The 13,322-nt window shown below is 40.4% G+C and overlaps 1 protein-coding gene across 1 annotated transcript in view; it reads left to right on the forward strand.

Annotated features, from left to right (window-relative positions):
- ADAMTS18 (ADAM metallopeptidase with thrombospondin type 1 motif 18) overlaps window positions 1–13,322 on the forward strand; it is a 100,583-nt gene that overhangs the window by 49,557 nt on the left and 37,704 nt on the right. Inside the window, exons 8-11 of the mRNA XM_032231103.1 lie at window positions 4,752–4,889; window positions 4,992–5,145; window positions 6,773–6,868; window positions 7,754–7,902. Of these exons, the coding sequence (XP_032086994.1) occupies window positions 4,752–4,889; window positions 4,992–5,145; window positions 6,773–6,868; window positions 7,754–7,902 (537 nt within the window). The remainder of the gene's footprint in view (window positions 1–4,751; window positions 4,890–4,991; window positions 5,146–6,772; window positions 6,869–7,753; window positions 7,903–13,322) is intronic.

The following is a 13,322-nucleotide window of genomic DNA, read 5'->3' on the forward strand; positions in this document are numbered from 1 at the left end:
GTTGTGCACGGTTTTGTGACTTGGGGGAGGGTAGGGAAAGAACTATGGGGGGGGGGGACACACTCATTACAATTGAGACATGCCCACAACCTTCTTCTCAGAATCAATTTTTTCCCTTTCAAAAGTCTGCTTAATCAGCACAGATTGGTTAATCCTATTGTGATATAATTCTACCCTTCTTTTTCTCAGAGTCATGTTATGATAACAGTGATTGGTTGGTCCCTTCATGGTCTCTGGATCAGATCATCGGTAGATAAGTGGCAAAACAAACTGATAGGCCACAACCATGAGACACAATCACAGGGTGAGGGAAAGTGAAGAGAGATGTTAATCCAGAGGCCAGGTCAGAAAAAACAGGGATTATCCAGAGATTCAGCCATGTATTTCTTTATGTATCCAATTTGTATGCTGTTAAAGGAATGACCTACTTAGCAATGAGGCCAGGACATTTTTATATGTACTTTTATTTAACACATATTCCCTTTTTATAGTTTGATTGAGATACAGTTTTTACACACTTGTAGTACATACCAGAAAGGTTAGCAATTGAATGCCTGTGAACATAACATGGCTTATTTATATACAGTATCCTGCCCTAACAGAACTGGTGGGAATGTTATTTTCTCCTTAGTGGTTTCTTGATTAGGCTATTGTTTATTCCTTCATTGTTTGTCTGATGTTAATCACTGCTTATTCAGGTGTGAATTGCTGGACAGGCAGTGTTCTGGTCTTTTTGTTTTCTTTTTAGATTATTTGTTATCTATTTTGAATGTTATGTAAATGTTGTTTATTTCTGTTGGAAGAAATGTCCTTCTGGGACACTGGAAACATGGAGGCTGTTTGGAGAGATGGTTTAATGGTGGACAGGATCACATGGCTTGAGTTCCTGAGCAGAAATGCTGAGAGCCCCTGGTTTTATGCCCTCTCTGTGGCCCCACCTTTGTTTCCTGTTCCTTTGTAAGAAATATATTCTGATTGGTTGTTGTCAGATGTCATAGCTAGACTTGGAGGTTGTGTGCTAAGTTTGGTTGAAACTTGGTTGGTGGTGCAATGAAGTGCAATGAGATGGGGTAGATCTTGGTTATGTAGAATAGGCTGGCTCAGGCCTTAATGGCCCATTGGCAAAGGTGGGGAGAGCTATTAAGAGTGAGTCTGTTTCCTGGCTAAAAGCATGTTTCTCTGGCTCAGGCCTTAATGGCCCATTGACAAAGTGGGGGCTGAGTTTCTGCTTTCCTGAGTTTCTACTTCTCTTTTAGGGGAAATATTCTGCCTTTTTAATATTTCCTAAAATATTTCATTTTCTAGGAGAGGGGTGGGTTTTAACTTCCTACATTTCTATGTGCCTGTAGATGGTTGATTTCTCTGTACCAGGCTTCCAGGACTTTCCTAGTGTTGTTTTTTGTTTAAATTTAGTAGGATGCTCTCAGTTTGAAACTATGCTTAAATCTGTCCATGTGCTGTGAAATTAAGAAGTTGTCTTCTGACTGTTAGCTGGTGTTCATGGATGTGCTCTAGTCTTCTGCCTATTATTGTTTTTATAGTCTTTATGCTAGATGTTTTAGATGATTCCTGTTTTTTTTCTTCTGCAGCTACTGGTTCTTTTGGTTTGCTTAAGGTGTTTTTGAGGGCCTGGGTTGGTTTGTATGCTTTGGTGATATGATCATAATAATTGTTGGTTGTTTTTAAGATGGTTTTGCTGTAGGGCAATATTAACATTTTCATGGCTTATGTTAATAGTGGATTGAATGGTCAGATGAAGTTATATACCTTGTTAGAAGATGTCTATGGAGATGCTCAGTCATCTAGGTCATGGTTGTCTCAAAGATTCTTTTTCAAAAGGCAACTAGACTATGTTTTTTTTTCCTTGAGGAAGAAAATGTTTCACTTCTCATCCAAGAAGTTTCATCAGTTCTGACTGGATGGGGATGGAGGAATGGAAGGATTATATCTCTTTGCTTCTTGGAGATCTTTTTTTTTGGAGAGAAAAAAGGTTAATGATTGCCTATTTCTCACATCATTCAGTTCTGTGTACAGGATGGTGCGTTATTTTATCCCCAACATTGAAGTATGCTGGCTTATTTCAGTTACATCACTCTGCTAAACAAATAATTCCCTCAACACTGGCAAAGTATTCACTAAATCTGCATTACAACTAATCTTCTCATCATTCCTATCACCATCCCCTCCCACTTATGACTGTATGACTATAACTTTGTTGCTTGAATCCTTATGATTTATATTGATTGTTTCCTAGTATGATTTGTATCCTATGATTATCATTAAGTATACTTCATGATTCTTGATGAATGTATCTCGTCTTTTTATGTACACTGAGAGCTTATGGACCAAAGACAAATTCCTTGTGTGTCCAATCACACTTCTATTCTATTCTATTTAAAAGATTTAAAAGCTTCCTCTAGCTTTTCTCCAGAAGATCAAGTCAAATGTACATAGTATACCCTTCTCCATTTTTCCCTGGGCTGAGAGAGAATCACTGGTCCAAAACCATCCAGGAGGTGACATTTTGACATAAGAATATTCTGTTATCATCCTCCAATACCTTTATTAAAATTAATGAGAGTTTGAGAGACAGATGACATTCCTTCTGAGATTTTTCTTCTCCTTTTGCTCCTTTTCCTATCTTTCTCTTTCATATCACTGTTGATATCCGGACAGGAAGGATTTAAGAAATGCCTTCCAAAAAAAAAAAAAAAAGGATCTTGGAAAGACTGAGGTTCATTCATTTGCCAATAACTGCTAGGAAATTCCCCCACTGTCGTTTGTCCAAGCATGCACCTTTCCAGCTGAATAATATGGGAAATTGGCAGCAATGGCCTGCACATGCCTAGAGGCATACAATCCTTTAGAAGTGCTGCCTAATGAGCCTATTAGCAGTCAGATAGTAATTATGAAGGGGAGAGAATCTTAGAAACAATGATAGGTAGTTTTTTTTTTAAATAAATCTTATAAGTTTTAATAGAACATCCATATTTGGAAATAGGCAAGACTGGGGAAGATGTTTAAAGATGAATCAGCTAAATGTTGGAAATGCCACCAGACACTGGGCTCATACTTTCACATGTGGTGGACCTGCACAGAAGCAAAAAAAATATATTGGACTAAATACATACATGGCTGGAAAAAATGATACAACAACATATTGACTTAAAACCTAAAATATTTTTGTTGGGGATTTTACCAGAAAAATTATAGTAAATAAAATGTATAAAACATATTTGTATGGAAGCCAGAGGCTTAAAAAACTGGAGGGGAGCATCGGTAATATCCCCAAATTCTCTATCCAATTTGTGGGGTTGGATAATATTGATGGAGATTCCATAATTTAAATGATTTATTCTCTTAGGAAATGGAAGAAACGGTTGTGCTATTTGTCCAAACAAGGCCACCATCCCTTCCCTTAGATCAGTGATTCTCAACCGCAACCATTTTTTATATAAAATTTATTTATTTATTTTTTCTCCATAAAAAATCTTGCATTATCAATCAAACAGTGTGTCATCTGAGTACAATTTTTGTGTCATCATATTTAGCATTTACTGGGATCAATAGATGTAGCAACAGAAGAAGGCACATGATTTTTTTTTAAAAATTCAAAGCCCATTCATTTACTCCCCTCTTTCCAACTTTTCCATCTCTAAAACTTTGAAGGGGCTGTTTGGGAGAAAGGAGAATATATAGAATAGCATTAAACGAATATGAGTATTGCACTAACAACAGTAGGCATCTAATGCTGTACATGAGCATAAGCCAATTGATCTCTGTCCCAAATACCTTTTGCAACAATAATGTCTTGCCCTGTTAATGGCTTTAGATGCCAAATGATTAATGGGGCAAGCAAATCTTCTCTGAAGAGAAATGCTAAAGTCCAGATTCCATCACTGAGACGGCTGTTTTGTGTCAATAATCACCACCGGCTTTGCAAAATAATATGGGGGCATTTCAAGAAAAATGTATGCTTATAGTCTTCAACTAAGCATTTATTTAGTTTCACACATCACTCTTCTTCCAAGGAATTTCACTATGGCCTGCACTATCCCCACTGCTATTTTTGAAATATCAAGTATGGTTGGGTTGAACTTCAGTTTCCCACAACCATTTCAAAGGCATAACTAATAGATCAGTCTGGTGTTTTAAGACAATAAGTTAGTTCACAAGGCAGAATTCTGGTCTTAAAACATTGTGATCTTAGATAACCCAGAAGCTTCCATAAGGCGGCATCCTCCAGATATGTCAGAGTTCAGTTTCCAGAATTCTCAGTAATGATGATGACTTAGTATCATAAGTATATTAAGTTTTTATTCCAGAGGAGTGGGTCAAGCTATTTTCCAAGGCACCTAAAGGCCAGACAAGGAATAATGGATGGAAACTGACCCAGGAGAGATTCAACCTAGAAATAAGGAGGGACTTTCTGACTGTGAGAACAATCAACCCATGGAACAGAAGTTGCCTTCGGAAGTTGTGGGGGCTCCATCACTTGAGCCTTTCAAGAAGAGATTGGACTGCCATTTGTCAGAAATGGTGTAGGGTCTCCTGCTTGAATGGGGTGTGTGTGTTGGACTAGATGACCTATAAGGTCCCTTCCAACCCTGTTAATTTGTTCACCTGTCTTTCTATTACACATATACTACAAGTAGGCAGCAATTCTACTATGAAATATTCTATTGTATCTGGCCTTGGTGCTGTAATAAATTGATTTCTTTTCTTTCCCCCCCCCCTGCTGGGGTGCCCAGTTTTGGCATGATTCACGACGGAGAAGGAAACCCTTGTCGAAAAGCTGAAGGTAACATCATGTCTCCCACTCTCATAGGCAACAATGGAGTGTTTTCATGGTCGGTGTGTAGCCGGCAGTACCTTAACAAGTTTCTCAAGTAAGTTCAAGGCTAGAGAATTACATTTCTTTTCCAAATCTGGAACCGGTTTTTGTGGAAGAGCAAAGCTTTTAGGTGGTTGCTGCTTTTTCCCCCCCACAGCACTGCTCAGGCAGCTTGTCTGATAGATGAGCCCAAACAAGCTGGACAATACAAGTATCCCGATAAACTCCCAGGGCAGATCTATGATGCTGATACACAATGCAAGTGGCAGTTTGGAGCAAAAGCAAAACTCTGCAACTTGAGTTTCGTGAAGGTACTTTTCAATGTGGGTTGTTGGTTTTTTTTTTTTTTAATTGCAATTTCCTGACAGTGTTAGAACTTGCACTGCAGAAGAACAATGAGGTTTCTGAATGAATGAATGGAGGGGTTCCAAGCAGCTCCAGGGTCTCCATGGTTTCTAAATCTTCAAATGGTTGGGCAAAGCCATGGCTTGCTTTGAAGGTAGTGCTTTGGTTGGAAGTCGAAGGGGCCCACAGAACTGCAGGAAAAGGATTGGAAGGAAGAAAATTGTAATTGTAGGGAGTGTTCTGACCTAGGCTGCCCAAGAGCATGAAGCAAACTCCTTGTCCCGACAAAAACCCCTTTTATCAATTCACTGTGAATTCTGCTCATTCACATCCAGCAAAGTCTTTCAAGGGAGGATTTACAGTCGCAGACCTTATCTGGTTTGGAGAGCTGCCAGGCCGATATCTGCAAAACTTGGCAAGGAGTCTTGGAGAGTCACAAACCAATTAAGCAAACTAATTGTTTCCTGCAAACTCCACTCCCCTTTCGCTCCTCTTTTATTTCCTCTTGGAGGAGCCATTCTTGTCCACCTGTGGCCTGACTCCCAAGTTGACCCCTGTTCTTTAGCTGCTCCCTTCGTCTGGCAACTCTGTGCATGCACCCACTGGGAACAGGCTCCAACTGTTCGTCTGTCTCACTGATGTCTGACTCTGAAGGCAGCAGATAATTGGCATATGGCTTTGCCCCCCCTGCCTCCGATGCAGAGCCCTCATCAGAGCCTTCCCCAGACTCCAGGAATCTAACCCAACCTCCTCACTGTTCGAATCGTCTGCCAGCTCTGGCGGGTCACAACAGAGAGTATACATTGACTGTATGTCTTCATGTTGTGGAGGAAGATGAGAGTCAGGGAATAGGAATGCCTCAGTTTCCCAATTCATTCATGGCATCTATCAATCATGGGAATTAAGCTCAATTTTTAGGATATGCAGATACAAATTGGAGGGAGGTCAAGATGAAAATCTATTCAGTCCAGCTGGACTCCTGGTCAGGGCATTTGGGTAGCTTTCTTAACAAAATTTCAAACGTTTGTCTCAACTCTTGGTCTAGCCAACAAACTGTTTCTCAGGAAGTTTCTTATCCAAGGGCTAATATAGCAATAGCAGTTAGACCTATATACCACTTCATAGGGCTTTCAGCCCTCTCTAAGTGGTTTACAGAGTCAGCATATCTCCCCCACAGTCTGGGTCCTCATTTCACCCACCTTGGAAGGATGGAAGGCTGAGTCAACCTTGAGCCAGTGAGATTAGAACCGCTGAACTGCAGATAACAGTCAGCTGAAGTGGCCTGCAGTACTGCACTGCGCCACCTCGGCTCTTAATGAGTTTTGATCCTGTTCCGAAATCAGCCAAGGTCAGCTAGGTGCTTCCACCTGCTGAGCCATTGGGAAACATTATAACCTTACAACCTAATAAAAACTGAAGAATAAAACTGTAGAAACAGTAAAATGCTTGACAATATACATTGCATAGATCATACTGTTTCTAAAAGAACAAAACTTGGAGTGAAAATTCTGGTTTACTTTGAATATGAGAACTAAAAGTGATAACATCTCTCTCTCTCTCTCCTTCCCTCCCTCCTTACAAAAATATACTCAGGATATATGCAAATCACTCTGGTGCCATAAAGTTGGTCATCGATGTGAGACAAAGTTTATGCCTGCTGCAGAAGGGACACTGTGTGGAATAAACATGGTAAGTTACAGAAACTGCAATAGAATGCACACTGCTGTGCCCTAGATTTGTCTTGGATACTTTTAAAGAATGCATTTGCATCTCGGGATCAAAATCCAGGTTCCAGGTTTTTCTTGGTGGATGTGGGAGACACATCAGATGGGGCAGAACAAGCAGTCCCAGCATCAGTCTCATAGTTAACATGTTCATTGTTACGCTTATAGACAAACTCCATCATTCGCTGACAGAAGTAGTGAACTCCTTTGTGATGTTATGATTTATGTGTATCTGTAATGTGAAAGTGCTCATACTTAAGTATTTATGTTTAAAATCAGAGCTGATAAGCAGATCCTCCTCCTCCTCCTCATTCATCATAGGGAGAATGAGTAGAAATAATTAAACTCTGCAATTTACTACTGTGCCACTTTTCTCCTCATCCTTAATTTCCATTACCTATTTTTATCACACATCACTTGTCTTTTCCACCTATTCCAACCAGTGGTGGAATTCAATTTTTTTACCGGTTCTGTGGCTTGGTGGGTGTGGCATAGCTTGGTGCGTGTGTCTTGGTGGGCATGGCAGGGGAAGGATACTGTAAAATCTCCATTCCCACCCCACGCCAGGGGAAGGTTACCACAAAATTCGCATTTCCTCCCTGGGACTCGGGAGGCAGAGAATAGATGGAGGCCGGGCCAGTCAGAGGTGGTATTTGCTGGTTTTTGTAACTACTCAAAATTTCTGCTACCGGTTCTCCAGAACTGGTCAGAACCTGCTGAATACCATCTCTCATTCCAACCCTCACCTTCCCTTCCCCTGAAAGGTATGTTTGCTTCTAACTCATACTTTGATTCATTGATAATCAATCATCCTAACAAAACATGTTTGCTCTATTCCTCTTTCCTTCAGTGGTGTCGAAGGGGCCAGTGTGTACTATTTGGAGACCATGGTCCCAAACCTGTGAATGGCCAGTGGTCAGCATGGTCTAGGTGGTCAGACTGTTCTCGGACTTGTGGGGGAGGAGTCACATACCAAGAGAGACATTGCAACAATCCCAAGTAAGGCCCTGTTTCTGTTCTTTATCTGTAATTCTTGTAGGTGACAATAGCATTCTTTTTTTAAATATCTATCTATCTATCTATCTATCTATCTATCTATCTATCTATCTATCTATCTATCTATCTATCTATGCATCCATTCTCCTTCCTTCCCTCCTTCCTTCCTTCTTCCATCCATCCATCCATCCATCCTCTGTCTGTCTGTCTGTCTGTCTGTCTATCTATCTATTTATCTATCTATGCATCCATTCTCCTTCCTTCCCTCCCTCCCTCCTTCCTTCCTTCTTCCATCCATCCATCCATCCATCCATCCATCCTCTGTCTGTCTGTCTGTCTGTCTGTCTGTCTGTCTGTCTGTCTGTCTATCTATCTATCTATCTATCTATCTATCTATCTATCTATCTATCTATCCCTCCATCCATACCTCCATTCATCTGAATATATATAATATTTTATATATTAAAGAATTCCATATATATATATATATATAAAACACACACACACACACACACACACACACACACACACACACACACACATATATATATATATATATATATATATATATATATATATATATATATGTTTTATACACACACAACATATACACAGACATACACTGAATACAAAGAATTTATTAAAAATTAATCATCCCTTTTAATAGCTATGTTCATCTAAGCATTGATTTTTAAACCTCATTTTTAATAAACTCATTAGTGGTAGCACGTTAAAAGTAATATTAATGCAATCTTGTATAAATTTATATTTCTACTTTTCTACAGTTGGCTTTGATTTAAATGTCTTGCTTATAGTATGCTTATGTTTTACTTCAGCTCGGTTTAGTTCAACCACCTGTTTCATGCAGCAGTTAAATGTTCTTGGGAAATCCACAAGCAATGCAGGAAACCTGTGGCTTTCACTTATATTACTTGCAAAACTTTGTTCAGTAGCATCCTGTAATCTGGATAATAATCATTGAGCAAATCTGCCCTCCATAAATTATCTGAAAAATAACTCTGTCATCCACTGATGAAAAAGATAGTGTGCCCTACAAAAAGGGTCCTGAGGCTACATCAGGTCACACTTAACATTTTCATCCGCTGTGGTCAGCCAGGTGCATTTGCAAAGTTCACAGCTGTTTTTATTTCTCTCCTCTTCTCCTATGGTTGATATGTAAAATATGCTGGCCATGATTCAGGAGGCAGTTGATGGACCTCAAAAGCTAATTAAGATTTGTAGCCAATTCTGATTCTCTTTCTCCTTCTTCTTGTGTGTTCTCCTTCTTCTCCAATGGGTAGCTGACACCACATTTAAAGGCATTGAATTCACAGCTTAATCTTAATCTTATTTTAAGAGGTGTTTCCTTTTATCAGTCCTGAATCTTTCTTCATTGAGTGCATTAGAAATCAGAGAATGCCCTATTTCTAATATTTTTGTAACTGTATAAAAATACTTCTAAATCTTCACTTTACTTCACTGTAACTTAAACAGCCTTATATTCTGTCCCTTCTTGTACATTTCTCATCTATACTGTGTCTTTTAGGACATACAGTAGATTTATTGCAGAAAGATATTTTTGGGAAAAGTAGAGTAAACCTTTTTGAATACTAGCTACAATTAACTTGTCCAAGAAGTTTTAAGACTGGACTATTCAGTTGAAGGTTTCTGTGCTCCCAAAGAGTTCACAATTTCTATCCAAAAAGGAAATTCATTGTTTCATATCACTTGTCTAAAGGTAAAGGTTCCCCTTGCATATATGTGCTACTCGTTCCTGACTCTAGGAGACGGTGCTCATCTCCATTTCAAAGCCAAAGAGCCAGCACTGTCCGAAGATGTCTCTGTGGTTATGTGGCCAGCATGACTAAATGCTGAAGGTGCACAGAAGACTGTTACCTTTCCACCAAAGGTGGTTCCTCTTTTTCTACTTGCAATTTCTACTTGCTTTCGAACTGGCAGAAACTGGGACAAGTAACGGGAGCTCACTCCATTATGCGGCGCTAGAGATTCAAACTGCAGAACTGCCGATATTTCTGATCAACAAGCTCAGTGTCTTAGCCACTGAGCCACCACACAGTTTAAGACTGGACTATTCAGTTGAAGGTTGCTGTGTTCCAAAAGAGTTCACAATTTTTATCCAAAAGGAAATTCATTGTTTCAGATCACTTGTTTAGAGGAGCGCATATTTTCTCAAATTCCTTAGCAAAAGGAAGAAAGTTTCTTTCCTCTTCAACAAATCGGTGTTATAGCATTAAACTCCTGGAAACCCGGGCAACAAGTTCCATCTTGTTTTGCAAATAGATGAGACTTAGATTGTGCAAATGGCACCTGGGCTCCTATCTTGCATATGTTAGCAAGTTCTTTCCATGATGGATTTAACTGAATAGCATATTGTGAGATGATGGCAAGTGGTTTGTAATAGGCTTAGCTTCTAGTGATGACTAACAATATAGGGATTTAGGCATCATTTCTCAGATAAATATTATGTGTTGATCTGAACATTTCTTCCTAATGTATCTGTGCAATTTTATACAAGGAAAGAAAACCTGGATCAACTCAACCAAATCTAGCTCAGGGGTAACTTCATGGCCTGTATATTTAGGAGTTGTGTGCAGGTGAAAAATGGCATAGCTCTAAAAACTGGACAATGTTTATTTACTGAATAAATGAACAGTTATTTTTTGTTGTTAGTTTCGAAGTCGTGTCCAACCCATCATGGCCCTATGGACAACATTCCTCCAGGCCTTCCTGTCCTCTACCATCCCCTGGAGTCCATTTAAGCTCACATTTACTGCTTCGGTGACTCCCTCCATCCTCCTCATTCTCTGTCATCCCCTTCTTCTTTTGCCCTCCATCTTTCCCAGCATTAGGCTCTTCTCCATTGAGTCCTTCTTTCTTGTTGGGTGGCCAAAGTATTTGAGTTTCCTCTTCAGGATCTGGCCTTCTAAAGAGCAGTCCGGAATGATATCCTCTAGGACTGACTGCCTTGCAGTCCAAGGGACTCACAGGAGTCTTCTCCAACACCAAAGTTCAAAGGCCTCAGTTCTTTGGTGTTCAGCCTTTCTTATGGTCCAACTTTCACAGCCATACATTGCAACTGGGAAAACCAACAGTGTGATCAGTGATATGGAGCCATTAACCTTAACTCAGTTTTGGTCAGTCTAGAACCATTTATGTCCAGTGGTGGGCTGCACATACTTTAACAACCGGTTCACCGAAAATGTGAGCGCACGCCTTCTGCACTTGTGTGCAACTCCCAAAACAAGGCTTTTTCGATAGAGGCGGCTTCCTGTGCACCTGTTAGAGTCACAGTTAGCAGAGTGGGAGAGGCACACAAAAGAGAGGCTTGAGTGCAGGGCGGAGTGAGCGAGCCAGAAAGTGATATATCTATGACCAGATAGTGTTGGGGCAGTGGGGGGGGGCAACCAGTGCTTGGAACTACCGGTTCGGGTCTGAACTAGCAGCAGCCCATCACTGCTTATGTCACAAGTAGAAATTCAATATACTGTAGGTAGCCCTTGCCTTCTTATCATTTTGTCAGGGTTCCAAGTAACAGACCCAAGGCAATCAAGACTCTTGAGTCCTGGTAGTTCATCAAAGTATTAGGACTGTCATATTGGCACAGCTGGGGAAAACCCAACTCCGAAGGGCCCGAGGTTTTCCCCACCCAAATAAAAACTCAAAGTTCTTGCTCCTGTGTCACACCTCCATCATGTGGGTCCAATCAGGTCGCTGTCCCATCTTCAGGGAGCTTTGGCCCACGCCTCTTCAACACCTGATGGAGCGTCCTTGACTCCCATGGGAAAGAAAGTTATTTTGGCTACACATCTCTCCCCCCCCCCAGCTATCTTTACCTCCCATTCCCACAGCTCCAACCGGCCTTACTGTGGCAGCCCTGAAGATGCTCCAAAAATGGCTACAGGGATGACACATTTGTTTAGTGAATGTTTGAAATAAAAAAGGTGACTTAAGACTGATCCTCATGGTTATGATCATCATAGCATCCTCATGGGATCAAAATTTGAATGCTTGTCAATCGGCATGTATTTCCAATGGTCGAGTCATCCAGCCGGGTTCCAACAAGCAAAGTCAATGAGGTGGGAGCAGGATTCCTTTAACGACCTGTGCGATTCACTTAACAAGTGTAGCGATCTGTTTAGCAGCCATAACAAAAAAAGGTCATAAAATTGTGTGTAACTCACCCAACTACCTTACTTAACCATCAAAATTCTGGTCCCATTACAATTGCAAGTTGAGGTAAGTAGTGTAACTAGTTAAGCCAATATATATCTCAAAATTGCAGCAAAACATCAGATTTTACAATGCTTCATAAAAAACAAAAACTCATACAAGATACCACTATCACTTATATACCGCTTTACATCCCTCTCTAAGTGGTTTACAGAGTCAGCCTCTTGCCCCCAACAATCTGGGTCCTCATTTTACCCACCTTGAGAGGATGGAAGGCTGAGTCAACCTGGAGTCTGGTGAGATTTGAACTGCCAAACTGCAGTCAGCCGGCAGTCAGCAGGAGTAGCCTGCAGTACTGCACTCTAACCACTGCGCCACCATGGCTCAACATGGTTTTATAGCCCCCTTTCCTAAAAGAGCTGCTGGACGTTGTAAATATATGCAGCAAGATGATTGATGTGTGTGTGTGTGTATGTATGTGTGTGTGTATAAGCAAAATGTGTCTCCAGCTGATTTTTTGGTTTAAATTAAGAGTCCAACCCTGGAGATTTTCCAGGCTAGTGTCATTTTTTTTTGCATCAAAAAATGCTCTCCCGTTTTAAAAGTTTATTGTGGTGGAAGAGAAACCACTTCTGAAATTTCTTTCAAAGATGAAAAAAAATCCACTGAAATGCTTATGGGTAGAGTGTGCTGGTTTTTCCATGTATTTTCACCAGCAGGTAGCCAAGAGGCATGGGGGACCATCCTGTGCAGTATTATATTAGTCATATCGCTATTAGTCTACATTCTCCTTGATTCAACAACAACAACTACTCAAGAGATGATATCAGGAAGGAGATTTACCCCATAGGGCCTTTTCTGATTTGGAAATCTAAGCACAAGAAGGTTTCAGCATGGCAAGACTATACCTGTAATAGCAGCTTCTATCATCTCCATTAAGAAAAACAGCAACAAGATAAATTCAGAAGCACCCTGACAATAAGTTGAAAAACATCCCAGGGGAGAAAAATATGTTTTTGTGTGTTTGGGGGAAGGAATCTAAAACAGTTCTGGCACAATCATTGTTCTGATGTAGGCAGCATGAAGCCGAGTCCTCGTCCCGATAAACCTCTTTTATTTAATTTGCAGTGGATTCCTCTCCAGCAAAGTCTTTCCTCTCCCACAGTCTTTCAAGATAGCTCACAATTACCGACCTTTATCAGGCTTGGAGAGTGGCCAGGCTGATATCTTTC

Source organism: Thamnophis elegans, chromosome 14, assembly GCF_009769535.1.
Source record: "Thamnophis elegans isolate rThaEle1 chromosome 14, rThaEle1.pri, whole genome shotgun sequence".
Taxonomy (NCBI): domain Eukaryota; kingdom Metazoa; phylum Chordata; class Lepidosauria; order Squamata; family Colubridae; genus Thamnophis; species Thamnophis elegans.